The following is a 17,787-nucleotide window of genomic DNA, read 5'->3' as shown; positions in this document are numbered from 1 at the left end:
TTATTTTAAATTTCTATGTAATCCTTAATTTGACAGAAAGGAAAAATGTACAACACTATAACCTCTCTTAACTGAGTCTTAATAATATGGCTACATATTTTTTTCTTTTTCAAAGCATGGGGTACCTGTGCAGGATTGTTACAGAGGTATATTATGTGATGCTGAGGTGTGGGGGTATGACTGGTCACCCTGGTATACTACACAATAGTACCCAGTACCCAATAGGTAAGTTTTCTAACCCTTGCCCCATGGCTGTATTTTTTTTTAATCAAAATGTTATTTCCTTGAAGTTGAAACACATTACTCAACATCAAGAAGAATGTTTGGGAAATTGTGCTAGACCAAGATGTCAAAATGGAAGGTGACCCACTCATATCCCAACATCCACAAGAATAATTCTGCATCCATCCACAGTCAAAAGCCTCTCTGTGGGAGTCTCAGAATTCCGGCAGGAGTTTGTGAAACCCTGGTGGAGTCCGAGACTCTGGGGCTGTTCTGAGAGTGCAGACGACACCCAGGTGGTTGATCTGTCCTGAGTTCAAACCTGGAAGCGGCTGTCTTCCTCCTGCCCTCTGGATGGTCCCCAACATTACATTGCCTATAGATGGCCTCCTCCTACTACAGGCTTTTATGTAAATTATTCTTCAAATGCTTATACAGTTCCTTATTGAAGGAAGGTGGAAAACAGTGAAGAGATAAGACAAAGTAGTATTGTAACTTAAATTCAGCTACATAAGTTTGGCAAACACAGAAAAGAGAGTAGTGACTTAGTAATTCAGGCAATTTAACCCATTACCACACCAGAGAGCAAACACAAAATGAGATGTGAGTTTTGCTATTTCCTCAAATGCTTTCAATTTCTTCATGTCTCGTACAGTCAAATTCCCTGAACTATATGTTATTCTATGGTTCTAAGGATATGTTTTTACGTATCACATTCCTAAACACAACTACAAAAAACACCTGCAGAAACTGCAGAGAGAAAAAGGGGTAAGTGGTAAGAAGGTAACCATCATTAATCTCTAAAACAACTTGTTTTCAATTCTGTGTCTCAGTGAATATACCACTGGAAAAACAGCAATCTGTTCAGAAAGGGAACACTAGAACTTGGAATTACCAACTGAGGGTCAGTCTCCATGTATTGCAATGTAATTGGAAAACATGTTTTTCCTCCAAGGGTCTGAGGTCAGTATGGAAATCTCAGAATTGTTTTAAGAATTCATAATGAAAAATGTAACAGGGCAAAATAGGTTTTAGATCAAATAAATTATCCTGAAATGTGACATACTATACTATTTTGTCAACATCTTAACCTAGAAAGTGGGAAGTGGACTTCTCCCTGGCTCTATCTGCCCATGCTTCTAACTCAACCTATAGAGGAATGATTTTCCCTGTGCTTGGGAGTTCTGAGGAAGAAGCTTGTATGCCTTTCTCCACATCCTGTTCCTCTCCGAGTAAGAATAGATGATCTGATCAGAGTAGGGACGCTGACCTGGTCCTATTGTACAAAAGTGCCCTTTGCTGTGCCTTAAGGCAAAAACTAGGCTCCACAATCATATTTTTACTTCCTTTATTTATGGTCCCTAGACCACTTCTTAACTTGTTGATAGATACAAGGACCAGAGCCCTTTCTGTCACCTCCAGAAGAGGAAGCTGGGTCATTTCTTTACACTGTTTCTTCCCTAGTAGCCTATCTAGCTACAGTATGGTACAGTTTACGTCAATTTAACATTAGGAAAAATGCACATTTTCTAAAAGCCCACTCCTTTCCCTCTAGCAAAATTCAGTATACTCTGGCTTGACATATCTTCTCATAGCAGTAGCAACATCTCAGCCTCTGATTTGTGGGATGAAACAGGTAGACATCTGAGGTCTGAATGACTCAGTAGGGGTTCCTGGTCCAAGCAGAGTTCTCCGCTCCAGTTTTTTACCAGAACTCTGCATTGGGTATCAAGGGCTTACCTAGCTATTAATGTATGTAATGCATTTGTTCTACATGTGGTTATCAGCCCTTGTGTGTCACTCCTTCAATGAGAAATTGCAGACAGAAAAAGGGTGGTAAGAAGGTAACCATCCTTAATCTCCAACTTGTTTTCAATTCTGTGTCTGAGTGAATCCTTCAAGGTCATGGCAATTCAGTAAAACCACACTTAAACTTGAAGTAGCCTGACACTCCATTTACCAGGTAGTGGGTAGATGAACAGGAAGGAAAGTTGGAGGTTTTTCTAGTATATTATGGAGGTGTATGCGTGATTATCCAAGTCTATTACTAAAAATAGTTTTTAAGTGAAAGATTAAATATGAGGCAACATGTTACTCATATATAAAAACTGATAGCCTTGATTTGTGGAGTTAGGCTAACAGCAGTATGTGATAGACCAACAGCAGTATGTGATAGTTAGAGAAGAGTATAAGACGTCGTATCTGTGCATTAAAAAACTACAGTTTAAGAAATATGGCATCTAACAAGAAAATGGGTGAAGGACCTCGAGAAAGCAAACAATAAAACTTAGAGGAAAGAGTAATCCAAGGCATGAGGTAAAAGACAGTAATAAAGCTGAAGATTCTTAACATGATAAACTAGGAATAGAAGTATTTGGGCCAGCCATGTAGGAGAATGGTATAAACAAGGAAACAGATTCAGGCACCCACACTACACATTTGGTGAATTGCGTTTAGTTGAAATGAAAAACATGTAACAGGATGTATTGCAGGTAACACTAAAAAGGTAGGTAGAGAGAAGAAGTGAAGGTCATTGAAAGTGTGACTCATAGCTGGGCGTGGTGGCTCACACCTGTAATCCCAGCACTTTAGGAGGTTGAGGGAGGTGGATCACTTGAGCCCAGGAGTTCAAGACCAGCTTGGGCAACATGACAACACCCTATCTATCAAAAATACAAAAATTAGCTGGGCATGGTGGTGTACGCCTGTAGTCCCAGCTACTCAGGAGGCTGAGGTAGAAGGATCATTTGAACCCAGGAGGTCAAGGCTGCATTAAGCCGTGATCAAGCCACTGCACTCCAGCCTGGGCAACAGAGGGAGACCCTGTTACAGGAGGAAAAAAATATATAAAATCCAGCTCTATTTTATATGTCAGGAAAGCTACTGGAAGACTTTAATTACATAAGAACATCACATTTAAGCAGATATATCTGGCAATGATATACTACAACAGAATAAAACCAGAGATATAAAGACTATGAAAACCGTCTAAGTAAAAACACCACAAAGGCGGTGATGACTTGGTCTGGATAAAGGATAATGGGCATGAACAAGAGATAAGATTATGTGTCTGAAGTTGGCAAGGTAAATGAAACCATACAGAATCAAGCCCCAAGGAATTAGCACCAAGTATGCACTAATATATTTTTACTGCTTTATGTAAGAAGTTTTTGATTTTTCAAGAAATTTATATGATAAGTTCTATTCAAAATGAGCAAATACTACAAATCAAGACAATTACGCACAGTCAAATGACAGACATTTCATAGCCAGGTGAGTTTTCAGAAAAATTAAATTAGAAAACACATGAAGAAATCCCTTGCATATTCGAAAGGTGACATTAGTATTTTTTCTTTCAAATTAATGCCATCTCCATTTCCCTCAGATATTTTCCGTGTGAATGAGTATTTACATCTTAAGCTACTGTTTTTTAATTTATAAAAGAAGAAAACCAAAGTAGTATTGCATGTGGAGAGAAACTAAATTGGTAAACCAATAAATACCAACTAAAATAAAAAAGAAATGGTTTACATCCATTACCTTGGTAAAAAAGAAAAAGTTAAGGCCAGGTGCAGTGGCTCACACCTGTAATCTCGGCACTTTGGGAGGCCGAGGCAGGCAGATCACTTGAGGTCAGGAGTTCAAAACCAGCCTGGCCAACATGGTGAAACCCTGTCTCTACTAAAAATACAAATATTATGGCCGGGCGCAGTGGCTCATGCCTGTAATCCCAGGACTTTGGGAGGCCGAGGCAGGCAGATCACCTGAGGTCAGGAGTTCGAGACCAGCCTGACCAACATGGAGAAACCCCGTCTCTACTAAAACTACAAAATTAGCCAGGCGTGGTGGCACAAGCCTGTAATCCCAGCTACTCGGGAGGCTGAGGCAGGAGAATCACTTGAACCCGGGAGGCGGAGGTTGAGGTGAGCCGAGATCACACCACTGTACTCCATCCTGGGCAACAAGAGCAAAACTCTGTCTCAAAACACAAAAACAAAAACAAAAAAACAAAAATTAGCCAGGCGTAGTGGCCCATGCCTGTAGTCCCAGCTACTTGGGAGGCTGAGGCATGAGAATCGCTTGAACCCAGGGGAGAGAGGCTGAAGTGAGTCGAGATCATGCCACTGCACTCCAGCCTGGGCAGCAGAGGAAGACTCTGTCTCAAAGAAAAAAAAAAAGTTAATGCCAAGTGCTGGGAGGGTTGTGGCAACAAGAACTTTCAGATATTGCTGTTTGGAAATCATACTGCTTTAGCATGCATACCCTAGACCTGTCAATTCTGTTTCTGAGTGTATATCTCAGAAGAGTTGACAGGTATCAAGTCTAGAAATGTTCAATGCACTACTATCTCTGATGGGAGGAAATTAAAGTCCACGTGCTGTGTCCGATAACAGGTGCTAAATATGTAAAATGTGGCGAAAGCACATTTCTGAGTACTGGGCAGAAACAACAGATTAAATTAACTCATCGTAATCGGGATGGAGAGTTTTAAAACATAGTAATAAGTAACATAAGGTAAGAAACATAAGGGATGTATCAGGATAGCGAATCAAAGTGAGGAGGAAGTAACCCATATCTCTTTTAGAAAAAAAAAGTGCAGCTCATTTCTAGCGCTCATTTTTAAGGGCAAATGGGAAATGCATTCGAAAAAAAAAAAAGAATGAAGTCCAACATAATAAATATGATTACTATAGTTGAAAGTGTATCAATAAACAAGAAAACATTTTTTAAATGAAAAAAGAAAAATATAGGTTTTTAAAGGTTATTTTTTGAGTATTCAGTTCCATTCGACCAAAATCACATAAGAAACACATACTAGATTTTTGGGTATTAAGATTATAATATTAAAATATATAAAATGAAAACAGAAATCATCCAACCTTCTTACTTCATAAAATAAGAGCTTTGGAAATAAATGATTACTCTAAAACCTCAGTGCTGGTCAGTAACCGAGTTAAGAACGTAACCCTATCTTTAATAACCATCCAGGTAACATTTTTGAACATCAGTATTAACTTTCTATTATTTATGAAGAAAGACTGCCTTAGGTACATCTAGAACAACTTTCAATTATGTAATTACAAACTTTACACCCTGATTCTTTTAAAAATATAGTCTACATGGTATATGAAATAAAAGTAGATTAACAGCAAAATGTGGCATTTAAGAAATATTTCTTTTTAAAAGTTATACTTAGTGAACCAGTCATAATCTATAATCTTCATTATAACAGCATAACTATGTTATTGAATGCAAAGGAAACCACACAGAAACGAACATTTCATCAATCTTAAGGAGCTTTTTTTTTTTCATATTTTAACATCATGAAATATCTTACAATTAGTGACACTATAGTTGCCATCAGCCATTTTTTATGCTTGAACATCTCTGAAATTTGAATGCAATTACAATTAAGGAAGTCTTAGATTTGATGAAATCTGGTAAAAATTTTAAGGTTATATTACCTAATTCATGTGGCAGTTCATGACAGAAGACGGCTATAGAAGTACTGATTCCTCCTGTCAATCCAGCACTGAAAGCTGCACCTGAGGAAGATAAGAAAAAAAACAAGTGAGGTTTGCTGATCTTAACTCTTCACATTTTCATTAATGACAGATGCAGTTTCTTTTGCCTATCTAAATTAATTTCTTAACATAGGAGTGACTCACTTATCTTACACACTATAGTTTTTGAACATATAGTGGGGTATAATAGGTATGTGACAACTAGAGAAATAGCTATTCAATAAAAGCAATATTCCATATTGAATTTAATTCTCTATTTTTGTAGCCTTCCAACTCACTAATATCTCGGGAATAGTAACAATTTTCAGAACTTCAAAGTAGTGGTTTGATGGTCAACTTTAAGTCTTATAAGTCTAAGATTGTACTTGCTCTCTCACATTGATCTTTATAGGGATTTAAATGGCTAACATCCTTATCAAAACTTTCCTAGACCTGGAAAATAAATGGCACAAAGTATTACTTGTCTGGTAGTATTGAGGACTGAGGTCAGATTTATAAATGCATCTAGGTCTACTAGCAGAATTATTTATTCTTTAGTATTAACAGCTACTATAGGCTGAGCATGGTGGCTCATGCCTGTAATCCTAGCACTTTGGGAGGCTGAGGCAGAAGGGTTGCTTGAGGCCTGGAGTTCAAGACCAGCCTGGGAAGCATATCTAGACTGTCTCTATTTAAAAAAAAAAAAAAAAAAAAAACAGCTACTGTAAATTCAAAAACATGGTCTCCGCTTTCTGAAAGAAACCAAAGCCTACTTCTGGGTGCTAAAAGAGTCTGGATCTCAAAGAAAATTATGTATTGATCACATTTAATGTTCTCTTTAACTGGTAATATCAGTTTACTTTAGCAAGATACTAATATATTTGAATTTAGTACAATGGATTTTTAATGTTGTAAATTTTTTTGCCTTTTCAAAGATATGGCAAATTTATTAAACCTAAGATTGAAATTAAACTGTTCTCTTTTAGGGATATGTAAATACATTTCAAAATATAATGTTAAGCAGTTTTTTCAATATGGTAACTCTACTTTGAGAAATCAAGTTATTAAAGAAATATACTACAGACATTTGTTTACGTGTTCTAAAAAACCCCACTAAATTATACCCTTACACCTCCAAATGTAACAACTGAACACAAAACTGTAGCCTTTGGGAAAAATCAACTGACCAGAGTGATACATAACCGTGTATTTGTTAAGCTCCAGCCAAATTTAATCATACATATTATAGTCCATAAGATTAGCACAGACAGTGGTTTCCAGTCCACTTACCAATTGCGAGCCCATCACTGAAGTTGTGGATGCCATCCCCCATGATCACCATCCAGGCTATATTAGCTATTCCTGTTTCTTTCAGATCGGATCCAGAATGACAGGGGCCATGGGAATGATGAGAATGCTTGTGGTGCCACTGGTGATTATGCTTCCTCAGCACAGTTTTGTTCTCGCCGTGGTGGTTATGTGCAGCAGCATGGAGATCATGCTCATGAATGGTATGTAATCCATCACTGTGAGAATGGTCTATGATTTTCTCCTCTTCTATACAAAGGTAATTTTTAGGAGGGGATTCTTGTTGGCCTTCTAGATCTGTCAGTTCAGTTTCATTAAGTCGATCTTCAGAAACAACCGAGTCATCAGTTCCTGTATTTATAGCAAAGGATATGCTTTATCAACAATTAAATGCATGGATATTTGCTAATTTAAACCTAGATAGAATAGCAGTGCAATGAACATTTCTTAAGTGAATGTCTTTTAGAATTCTTAAATAAATATATTTCCTAAAATTATTTAGAAGCCATTCTAATAGAAAAATGATTTCTGGAGTTCAATTAAAAAACAAGCAAAACAAAACAAAACAAACATACACACACAAAGAAGAAATTGGGTTTGGGGGGAGATTTAAAAGATGCTCCGGATGAGGTCAATGGGAGGGAACTGAAATCAAAAGGAGGCAAAGTGAGGAGAAAAACTGGAAAGCATGAAGATAAAAGTTCGGTAAGAGTTCATCTTTGGATAGAAAGCCTTTTTTAAAAAAAATTACTCCCTCTAGACCCCCTCCTCCCTTATTGCAGCAGCCTACTAAGAACTTTATTAACTGTAGCTGGCAAATTAGAAGCTACAATAATGATAAAGAGCAGAATTGTACTTAAAGTGCAGATCCTCGTTCTCTGACAATTTGTGATGTCTGAAAAGCCAGAACCCAAAAAGCTATGTTGAAATGTACAGGCATTATTTCAGACAGTAAATGGCTTGTGATACTCTGACACTTGTTTTCAAATGTATTTACTAACTGTAGTGTTGACTGCCTGACCAAATTCCAGTGAAACGTAATACACCAAAATATTCCTTCTCAGTCCTATTTACTAGTAACATGCACGCTATGACTGGCTGGTATAACCACCCCAGTTAAACTGTTTTCATAATTAGTACTGCCAGCAATAGTGGCAAACACTGCAACTTTTCTGCATAAAAAGCATTTATTGCATGCCTACCAGCCACACAAATACATAAGTTTTTCTGACTTCACGTTTATTAAGTGAAATTTATTTCCCTTGCTGTGGAAAGTTTATTGAGAACTTCTATTTCATAAATGGATATCCCTACTATGACTATGAAAACATGTCAAGTGTCACATTAGTGTCACAGAAAGCATACACCTATGCTATATTGCTTATTTATATTTATTTGTAAAAATTCAAGCCTAGTTTAAAAGATGTCAGTATTACTAGTCTTGAATTTCTTTTTTTTTTTTTTTTGAGACGGAGTCTCGCTCTGTCACCCAGGCTGGAGGGCAATGGCGCGACCTTGGCTCACTGCAACCCCCACCTCCCAGGTTCAAGCGATTCTCTTGCCTCAGCCATCTGAGTAACTGGGACTACAGGTGCGTGCCACCACACCCGGCTAATTTTTGTGTTCTTAGTAGAGACGGGGTTTCACCATATTGGTCAGGCTGGTCTTGAACTCCTGACCTCTTGATCCGCCCACCTTGGCCTCCCAAAGGGCTGGGATGACAGGCATGAGCCACCGCACCCAGCCACTAGTCTTGAGTTTCTAAGAGAGTTCTTTATGATTATACCAGGTAAGTATATAAAAGAGATTATGTGCTTTTTTCATCACTTATTTTCTTTAAAATCAGCTATTATAGGAAATATTTTTATTTTATACATGCTGTTTTTTAATTAAAATATAATCACTTAAGCTTACTAATTTGATTATAAGGTTTGTAGCATTGCCGGGCGCAGTGGCTCACGCCTGTAATCCCAGCACTTTGGGAGGCTGAGGCGGGCAAATCACGAGGTCAGGAGATCGAGACCATCCTGGCTAACACAGTGAAACCCCATCTCTACTAAAAACACAAAAAATTAGCTGGGCGTGATGGCGGGCACCTGTAGTACCAGCTACTCGGGAGGCTGAGGCAAAAGAATGGCATGAACCCGGGAGGTAGAGCTTACAGTGAGCCAAGATCGCGCCACTGCACTCCAGCCTGGGTGACAAAGTGAAACTCCGTCTCAAAAAAAAAAAAAGGTTTGTAGCATTACAGAATAACTAAATTTGGATTTATAAACCAGCAGTGATTAATAATGTAAAGTATTAAATATTGAACTTGAACCAGCTTTTTAGGAAAATTATGTTGTTTTTTCCCCTTTTATGGTTTTAACTAATTTGAATCCTTCAAGAGGGATTTTTCCATACTATTTTTTGAGACAGAAGATAATTTGAGGGGGAGGGGTGGAGAATGCATCTGTGATACTCTATAAATTCAAAGTTCTTTACCACAGGTAATAAATGATTATAAACAAGATGCATCTTATATAGTATTAATATTCTGAGCCTTGGATCATATATTTAATATAGGACCTATTTTGAATATTTAATCATATGGCTCCTAGCTTACAAGGGCTAGATCTAAGATTATTCCCATGAGAAATGCTGAATTTATGAAGAATAGATTTTGAAAATGGTTAATTTCTCAAAAACATCAATGTCCAAACATCTACCTTTTTTCATAGGAGGAGACACTAGCAAGCTAGACAAACTATCATAAAAGTATTTGTCGGCCGGGCGCGGTGGCTCACTCCTGTAATCCCAGCACTTTGGGAAGCCGAGGTGGGCAGATCACGAGGTCAGGAGATGGAGACCATCCTGGCTGACACGGTGAAACCCCGTCCCTACTAAAAATACAAAGAAAAAAATTAGCCAGGCGTGGTGGTGGGCGCCTGTAGTCCCAGCTACTGGGGAGGCTGAGGCAGGAGAATGGCATGAACCCAGGAGGCGGAGCTTGCAGTAAGCCGAGATGGCGCTACTGCACTCCAGCCTGGGCAACACAGTGAGACTCTGTCTCAAAAAAAAAAGTCTTTGTCATGCATAACCTGTGGTCTGTAGCTGATTAATAATACAGTACTTTTTCTTGTGTAATTCTTATCTTTATAGCACAAGTATTATCTCAGTGGATCATCTAGAATAACATCTGAAAGATAGGTTCATCTATGTGTTTGCTCTTTAAACTGTTGTTTCTCCTATCCCAAGTTGGCTTTGCATCTATCAGTAAATAAATTATTCAGCTGCCTTACTAGGAGTGCTATGAGGGTAACACCTTTTCTGCTTTTCATCTTGTATTTAGTTTACTGTATTATTTAATTTCAGATTGAATGAATGTAAATAGAAATTAAATGTAAATTTGAATGAAAAAAAAAAAAAGAAAAAAGTTTGTCTTGAGTCAGAATTGCTGTCTACCGGCAAGAGGCTTGAGTTGAAGCCAGTCAGAATCTGGTGTATTGTTTAACTTGTGATCTGAAAGCTTTCTTCCAATAGTTGATTCTTCTGTGTTCTGTTTCATAAACCATTTCTGTTTTCCCTAAAAAAAGAAAAAAAATAGTATCTGATATTAGTATAAAATGTGAGGACACAATTAGCAACAATATTGACTTATTAACACCTATAGGTAAAAATGGTGTTAACTTTATATAAAAATTATTTTAAAGGGGCGTGAAAAAAATTCTTGGGAGTAAAGCAATCCAGAGATGAAAAATCCAACTAAATTTGTATTTTTTAAAATATTCAACTAAGAGGTTCCATTCATCTACTTTGAAGTTAAGAACAGAGCACACAGTACTGAATTATTAGATGCAACAAATGAAACGTGTATAACGTGTACAATCTCTTATCCAAAAGTGTAAGGTAACAGAAAGTTCCAAAAAACTAAAGCTTGTTTGAATTTCGTTCACATTTAATGCAATCTATATTTCCCTGAATGTGACGTAAAGAAGAGTCAAATTTGAGTGAGAATCTTAAGTTTGTAGTTTCCATCTGACACTTAGGCAAGTTTGTTAAATTTATTGAATATAAGAATACTCATCTGTAAAAATAAAAATAACATTTTTATGAGGATTAAATGAGGTGATGTATGAAAGGACCTATCACAGTAAGTGACTCTTAGTAGTCTTATAGTAAAGACAAGCATCCTTTCTTACCACCTTGGAATTAGATGGAGAACATAATTTAATCTGTCCCTAATTAGTTACAAATACTAATTATTGTACTTCATTGTTTAGGTTTAAATTTTTCTTATTGTATGTCTTCACAGTCTGGCTTTTACTGCTTTCTTCTTTTATCAATGTAACTACCACTAACAACTCTTCCAACTTAAATTTCTGCTTCTAATGTATGCTAATTTAAGAAAGCAAATAATTATTCTAGAACAGTGTTGAAAAAAAAGTTTTCTCTGGGAGACGCTTACTGACTGGCATGGCATTTTTTTGTTGCTGGTTTTGTTTATAGGCTGTTAACTATGTTTCAGATGTTTAAGTCTTCTAACTGCTGCATAAGTAAGCTTGCATGGCTAGTAGAGCATAAGGTAATCTCAAAGATGGCCACTATCAATTTCCTTCCTCCCTGTATGAGCATTCTGCTCCACCCATGAGGACATGGAATCTACCCCCCTGCCCTGGAATTCTGGCTAGCCTTTTGACTTGTTTTGATCAATAGAATGCAGGAGAAGTGATGCTGTGCCACTTCCAAAAATAGCTTTATAGAGATCTGGAAGCTTTTGCTTTTGCTCAGGAAAGCCAGCCACTATCCTATGAAGAAGATTGGTCTCTCCTAGAAAGAGAAGCCATGTGGAGAAGCACTAAGATGCAGACAAGGAGTGAAGTATTCTTGGACTTTCCAGCCCTACACATCCTAATCCAGTGGCCTGCTGAATTTTAATGTAATAGTGTTAATGACTCTAGCAAATGGCAAGTAGAGAGGAACTTCCCATTTGAATCCTGGCACAGAGAATAAGAGAAGTAATGGTTAATGTAAGCCACTAAGCCAATAGAAACTGGGAAAAGTTAAGACATTCACAGGAAAATAATGATACGGACAAGTCCTAAAGAGAAGAAAAAAACCAGCAACCATGAGTTAAGGGGAAAAAGGGGAAGGAGGAGCCAACAACAGTACAAAAGTCAATGAGAAGGATATAGAAATTAAAGAAAATGAAAACACCAGCTGAGATCTGGTTTAATTGCTTTGGTTCTGATAGTCCACTTTCTTAGAAGCTTGCAAATCATTACCCTCAAGGTCCCCAACTTGCTGAAACAAGTCAACACCTAGTGTATTATTTAACTTGTGGTTTGAAAGCTGAAACAGTTGATTATTCTGTGCAGACTGTCAAATGTCTATTCTACTCAAGTATCACTAATTCCCTTTCTTCAAAAGAATGCCATAATCTTTTCATCTTAGGTTACTTATTGTCCTATTTACCATAAAGCAGATGCCCTGACTTATCTGGCCAGATTCCCTTCTCTGATATAGTTGAGAATTCCTTACTATTTAATATTTAGAGTACACTCCCTGCATCCAAGGTGTTCTTCCAATGTTTTACTTCCCACAATTTCAAATTTACAAAAAAGCTGTCATGGTTTGGTGACTCCATTCTTGTATCAGTTTTCTTTGCAAAAATAAATGTATAAGCACCAGTAAGCTTAGGTTCAAAATGAGATTAAAAAGATCAAATTATAAAAAACAAAAATCTTGTTTATCTGAAATCTGAAATGTTCCAAAATCTGAAACTTGAGGACTGACGTGATGGTCAAAGGGAAAGCTCACTGGAGCATTTCAGATCTTAGATTGTCACATTAGAGATGCTCAATTGGCAATTCTAAAACTTCTTTACAAACTTTGCAATATCTAATTTACTGTAGTGATGAACTTTTAAATACTTATATGTCTTACATCTAATCAACTAAGAAGTCTTCTTGATTCTCCCATCTAAATAATTCCCTTAATCATCTTTTCCTCCCCTATTTCTTCTGCCATGACCCTCATTCAAGCCCCACCACCTCTTTTGAATTATTCTGCAGTAATCTACTTAGCCAACTCTTGTTTCCCTGCAGCCCCTTCTGTGTTGGCAGCCCTCCCACCATATTTTATTCTCTACTCGTCCATCAGAATTAATTACTTCACCTTCCACAAGCCCCTTCAAAATCTAAATACTGTTAGCTCTCTTTTACTTTTCTCTAAGTTGAACTTTCCCAGTTCCTTTTATCATTCTTCTTTTCTAGGCTCACTATCTTAATCACCTCTCCTTTGGAGGCAAACAAATATGATGATGTCCTGACTAAATGTAACGAAAATATACAATTTGAAATAAGATATGAAAATACAGATGAGAAGTAAGATTTCTTTCTCATGATTTAGATAACTACTGGAAATCATGAGGAATGAGTCATAGTCACACAAATAAGTTTTATGTAAACCAGAATCACTCCCATGAATCCCAGTTCAGAGATCTGTTCCAAATCATGAAAGGAATATATACAAAACACACACATATGCAAACAAAACAGAAACAAAAATAGTATAAAATTGTATCTTAAAAGTAGACTGCACATCTTTAAGATCTTGACCATCCCAAAAAAGGTATCTGGAATTAACTAACAAAATGAATTTTCTAACTCTTTTTTTTGTGGAAAGCTTTACTTAAACAGAATATACTGAAGATAATCACTGTTAGTATCACAAACATGTTAGTGAGATGTGAACTGAAGTGAATAGGGAGGAGTATAAATCATAGTGAATGGCAGCAGCCCTGAATTTACTTTCTTGGAGGATAATTCTTCTTAGATATTTTTCGTAGTCTCATAAATGTGAGGTGAAACAGACAGCTGCATCAGCATCAGAGTATTTAAGCAACAGTTCAACCAAGCGTCAAGCATCATCTCCAAAGTAGTGCATCATTCTTGAAGAGTCACCATTTCCATCATTTCATTTTATTTTCTTCCTACAAAGCCCCCTTAATCTGACCTCTTACCTCCAGTAAGAAGTGTGAAAACACTTTTTGTGTGAAAACATTTTCATTAAAAAATACTACAATAAAAGTCACATGATTAAAAATATTACCTAAGAAGACGGATGAAACTTGCTTCTCTTTACATACTTTCACATTTTTATAATAAACTTAATTAGAAAATATCTTTTGCCATCCTATTTAGTCAATTAGGTATGATGTAACACAAAATAACTGAAACTGAGACTGCTGTATCTTGATTATAAATGCCAAAACAAATGTAGTAACAAAAATGGCAAAGATCAAAGTTATGTTGGGTGTGGTGCCTCATGCCTGTAATCCCAAGTCTTTGAGAGACTAAGGTGAGAGGATCACTTGAACCCAGGAGTTCAAGACCAGCCTGGGCAACATACTGAGAACTCTGTCTCTACAAATAATTTTTAATAGTTAGAGGGCACCAGGCGTGGTGGCTCATGTCTGTAATCCCAGCACTTTGGGAGGCTAAGGCAGGTGGATCACTTGAAGCCAGGAGTTCAAGACCACCCTGGCCAACATGGCAAAACCCCGTCTCTACTAAAAATACAAAAACTAGCCAGGCATGGTGGTGTGCAGCTATGGTCCTACCCACTTAGGAGGCCGAGGCACAAGAATTGCTTGAACCTAAGAGGTGGAGGTTGCTGTGAGTGGAGATCATGTCACTGCATTCTAGCCTGGGCCACATAGCGAGAATCTGTCTCAAAATACATACATACATACATACATACATACATACATACATACATACAAGTTAGCTGGGCATGGTGGCATGTGCCTATGGTCCCAGCTACTCGGGAGGCTGGGGCAAAAGGATCACCTGAGCCCAGGAGGTCAAGGTTGCAGTGAGCCATGATCACAACACTGCATTGCAGCCTAGGTGACAGAGGGAGACCCTGTCTCAAAAAAACCAAACAACCACCACCACACATTTAATTTTAAAAAATCAAAGTCAGCTTTTTACTCTAAAGATTAGCTGTTACAAAACTGAGACTTAATACACACCAACATCATAATTAAGGAAAGCATATACCCAGAAAAGGATAATTTTTGTTTTGAGTTTTATGGTATAAAATTGAATAAATAAAAAATACTTACTCTTTGTTGTTTGTAGTGCTTAAACATTCTAATGCAGTGTTCAATGATAAATAGCAAGTAAATGCCTCCTAGAGCAACAAGTCCTTTCAATACAGCATCATATTCTTCCAAAAACTTGTTAGATTCATGTCCATGAGAATGTCCATGCCCATGTGCATGTTGGTGACTGTGATCATGTCCACCCTGAGACTATTAATAAGAACAAATAAAACTTCTAAACAAATAATTGAAATGCTATTTAAAATTTTGAAATTATAATAATTATAATCTCCTAAATGACACAGAAAAAATACCTTTCAAGTTTTAAAGTGCTCCCCTAGATATTATCTCACTTAGTCTTCCATTTAATTTGCTTTACTCAGTTGTCCAGAATACTACTACATTTTACAGTAACTCAAAGACACCAAGTCAAATGCTATAAGAATAAGATACATACTACAGTGAGAGAATCAAGCCAGAAGTAACAATAGGGAGTGATGGGTTCTTTGTAAATTGAAGTGAACATGATCTACTTACATGCCAAATATTTAGTAAAAATGAAACAAAACACACAAACTAATTCACCAGCAGTCACTTGTGATTCCCTGTAATCTAATTCTTTCTTAAACTGATTATCATGTATTTTTTCTTTTAACTTTTATTTTAAGTTCAGGGGTACAAGTGCAGGTTTGTTACACAGGTCAACTTATGTCAGGGGGAGTTGTTGTACAGATTATTTCATCAATTTCTTCTCTTATAAATTATTTCAGAGGTAATAAGGTCGCTATCTCTGCATATACTGTGGAAAGTTAGCAAGAGGGTATCCTTAAATATGTAATTTTCTATATTTTAAAGCTTTAGCAATCATAAATGTATGTATAGAAAAGGTTATGTTTCAACATTATGAAATGTACAAGTATCACAACAGTAATCTTATACAACATAAGTTAGATAACTGCACTTAAGTATCTTTCTTCGTTCTAAAATTTATTTGTATTCTTTTCCTGTTAACTAGTGGTCAACCAAAGAGATATCTAAACCTCTCAGAGGATATCAGACCACTCAAAAAGGTAACAGCTAGGTTTAGTTAACCCTTCTTAATACAAAAACAAGTTGAACAGCACTTAAATACTGTTCTCACTTCAATAACTCTTACTAAGCCCAGTTCTAAAGGAAACTGTTGCTATTCTTGATGGCTAGTAGAAATGGTGAAACAAAAACTTCATATTCACAGCCTTAAGATTCATTAACCTGTTTATTAAAAAAAAAAAAGCAATGCCATATATTGCTGTAGATACTAAATCTGGAATTCTCAACCAAGAGTGCAGAAGAGGGGAGATATACACAACACACAAATATAATCCTGTCTCCCAAATTCTCTAGAAGGGAAATACTCAATACTTCAATTTTATATTTGGAAAAGAAAAATCCCCATTGTTTTTCATAATTTGAAGTAAAAATAGTAAAAGTGAATTAAATACTCTTAGCTGGTGATAGACAGCTATCTACCTAACTATTGATAGGTTATAGAGAGCAACTTTTAAAAAGGTTGGTAAGCATGGTACTAGGAATATGGGCTTGTGATCATATAATTAGAAGTGTTCCCAAAGAGAAGAAAAGGAGTGGCATGCCAGGTGAAAAGATAAATGCCCCCATGTATAAAGAGCTAAGTGTAAAACAGCGCACTGAGTGTATCTGCCTACTCCCGCTCAAAGATGCTGATGGCATACCACCTACAGGCATAATCATTACAACATATCTTATGCATTTCTCCTAAAGGCTAACCTGATATGCTACACAGATAAAAAAGACCACTCACTGCTACTGATATTGCAAATTTTAATCCAATGAGTTTTTTTTAAAGACTATTGAAAGCAAAGTTGACCTAATGATTCAATTTATTTTAAAAAATATTGCTATTAAAACTCTGAAAATGGAGAAAAAAATACTTCATCCTATAAGCAAATAAAACAATACAAATACTAGATTACTGTGCTATAGCTTGCTAATGAAGGACCCTTTCAGCTTAAATATTTTTATTTTAAATTTTTAAAAACATTAAAAACATTTCTTACATGGGGCAGTAGATGAAGAAGGGCGTCTCCACTCATTGTTCCTACAGCTAATGCAACAAGGAATGTAAGAAGGAATTTGAAGCATCCTTGGTTAATGATAGGAACCAAGATCACGCCTAGCAAGGAAAGCAGGCTAATGACAGTGATAGAAATGATACCACAAATCCAGGCTGTAGAAAAGAAATTAAGAGTCAACATTAGTATAACAATTTAAACCAACAGACTACCAAAAAGAATAAAAATATAAGATAAATGAATTGTAGAAGGTAGACTATTTTACCCAGATTATGAAAGCTTTAAGGCATTGTTTAAAAACAAAAATATGACATATAACTAACTTAAACATTTTTAAAAAGAATTAAGACTCAGATCAAGTTATAAATAGTACCTTCAATGGCCCACGAGATAAGAACCAGTGACTTAAAATGACTGAAGGCTGTGATTCACTTAATAGCTAAACTATAAATAAAAATTTCCCGAAGTCTAAAGGCAGAGCCACAATAATAAAGCTGTTTATTTAAAGAATATAATTATAAAACTCACCTGAGAACATTAAAAAAGCCAAGTATCTATTTAATGTGTTACAATC

General features: G+C 36.4%; 1 protein-coding gene across 8 annotated transcripts in view; it reads right to left on the bottom strand.

Annotated features, from left to right (window-relative positions):
- Positions 1–17,787, bottom strand: part of SLC39A10 (solute carrier family 39 member 10) — a 161,359-nt gene that overhangs the window by 16,845 nt on the left and 126,727 nt on the right. For all 8 annotated transcript variants that reach the window (XM_063791423.1, XM_063791422.1, XM_063791421.1 and 5 more), the window contains 5 exons: positions 17,199–17,368; positions 15,145–15,333; positions 10,479–10,599; positions 7,017–7,385; positions 5,688–5,768 (listed from right to left, as the gene is read on the bottom strand). In XM_063791423.1, coding sequence (XP_063647493.1) covers positions 5,688–5,768; positions 7,017–7,385; positions 10,479–10,599; positions 15,145–15,333; positions 17,199–17,368 — 930 coding nt within the window. The remainder of the gene's footprint in view (positions 1–5,687; positions 5,769–7,016; positions 7,386–10,478; positions 10,600–15,144; positions 15,334–17,198; positions 17,369–17,787) is intronic.

This window comes from Pan troglodytes, chromosome 13 (assembly GCF_028858775.2).
Source record: "Pan troglodytes isolate AG18354 chromosome 13, NHGRI_mPanTro3-v2.0_pri, whole genome shotgun sequence".
In the NCBI taxonomy this organism is placed as follows: domain Eukaryota; kingdom Metazoa; phylum Chordata; class Mammalia; order Primates; family Hominidae; genus Pan; species Pan troglodytes.
The sequence above is the reverse complement of the archived record's forward strand: the minus strand, read 5'-3'. Positions and strand labels throughout refer to the sequence as shown.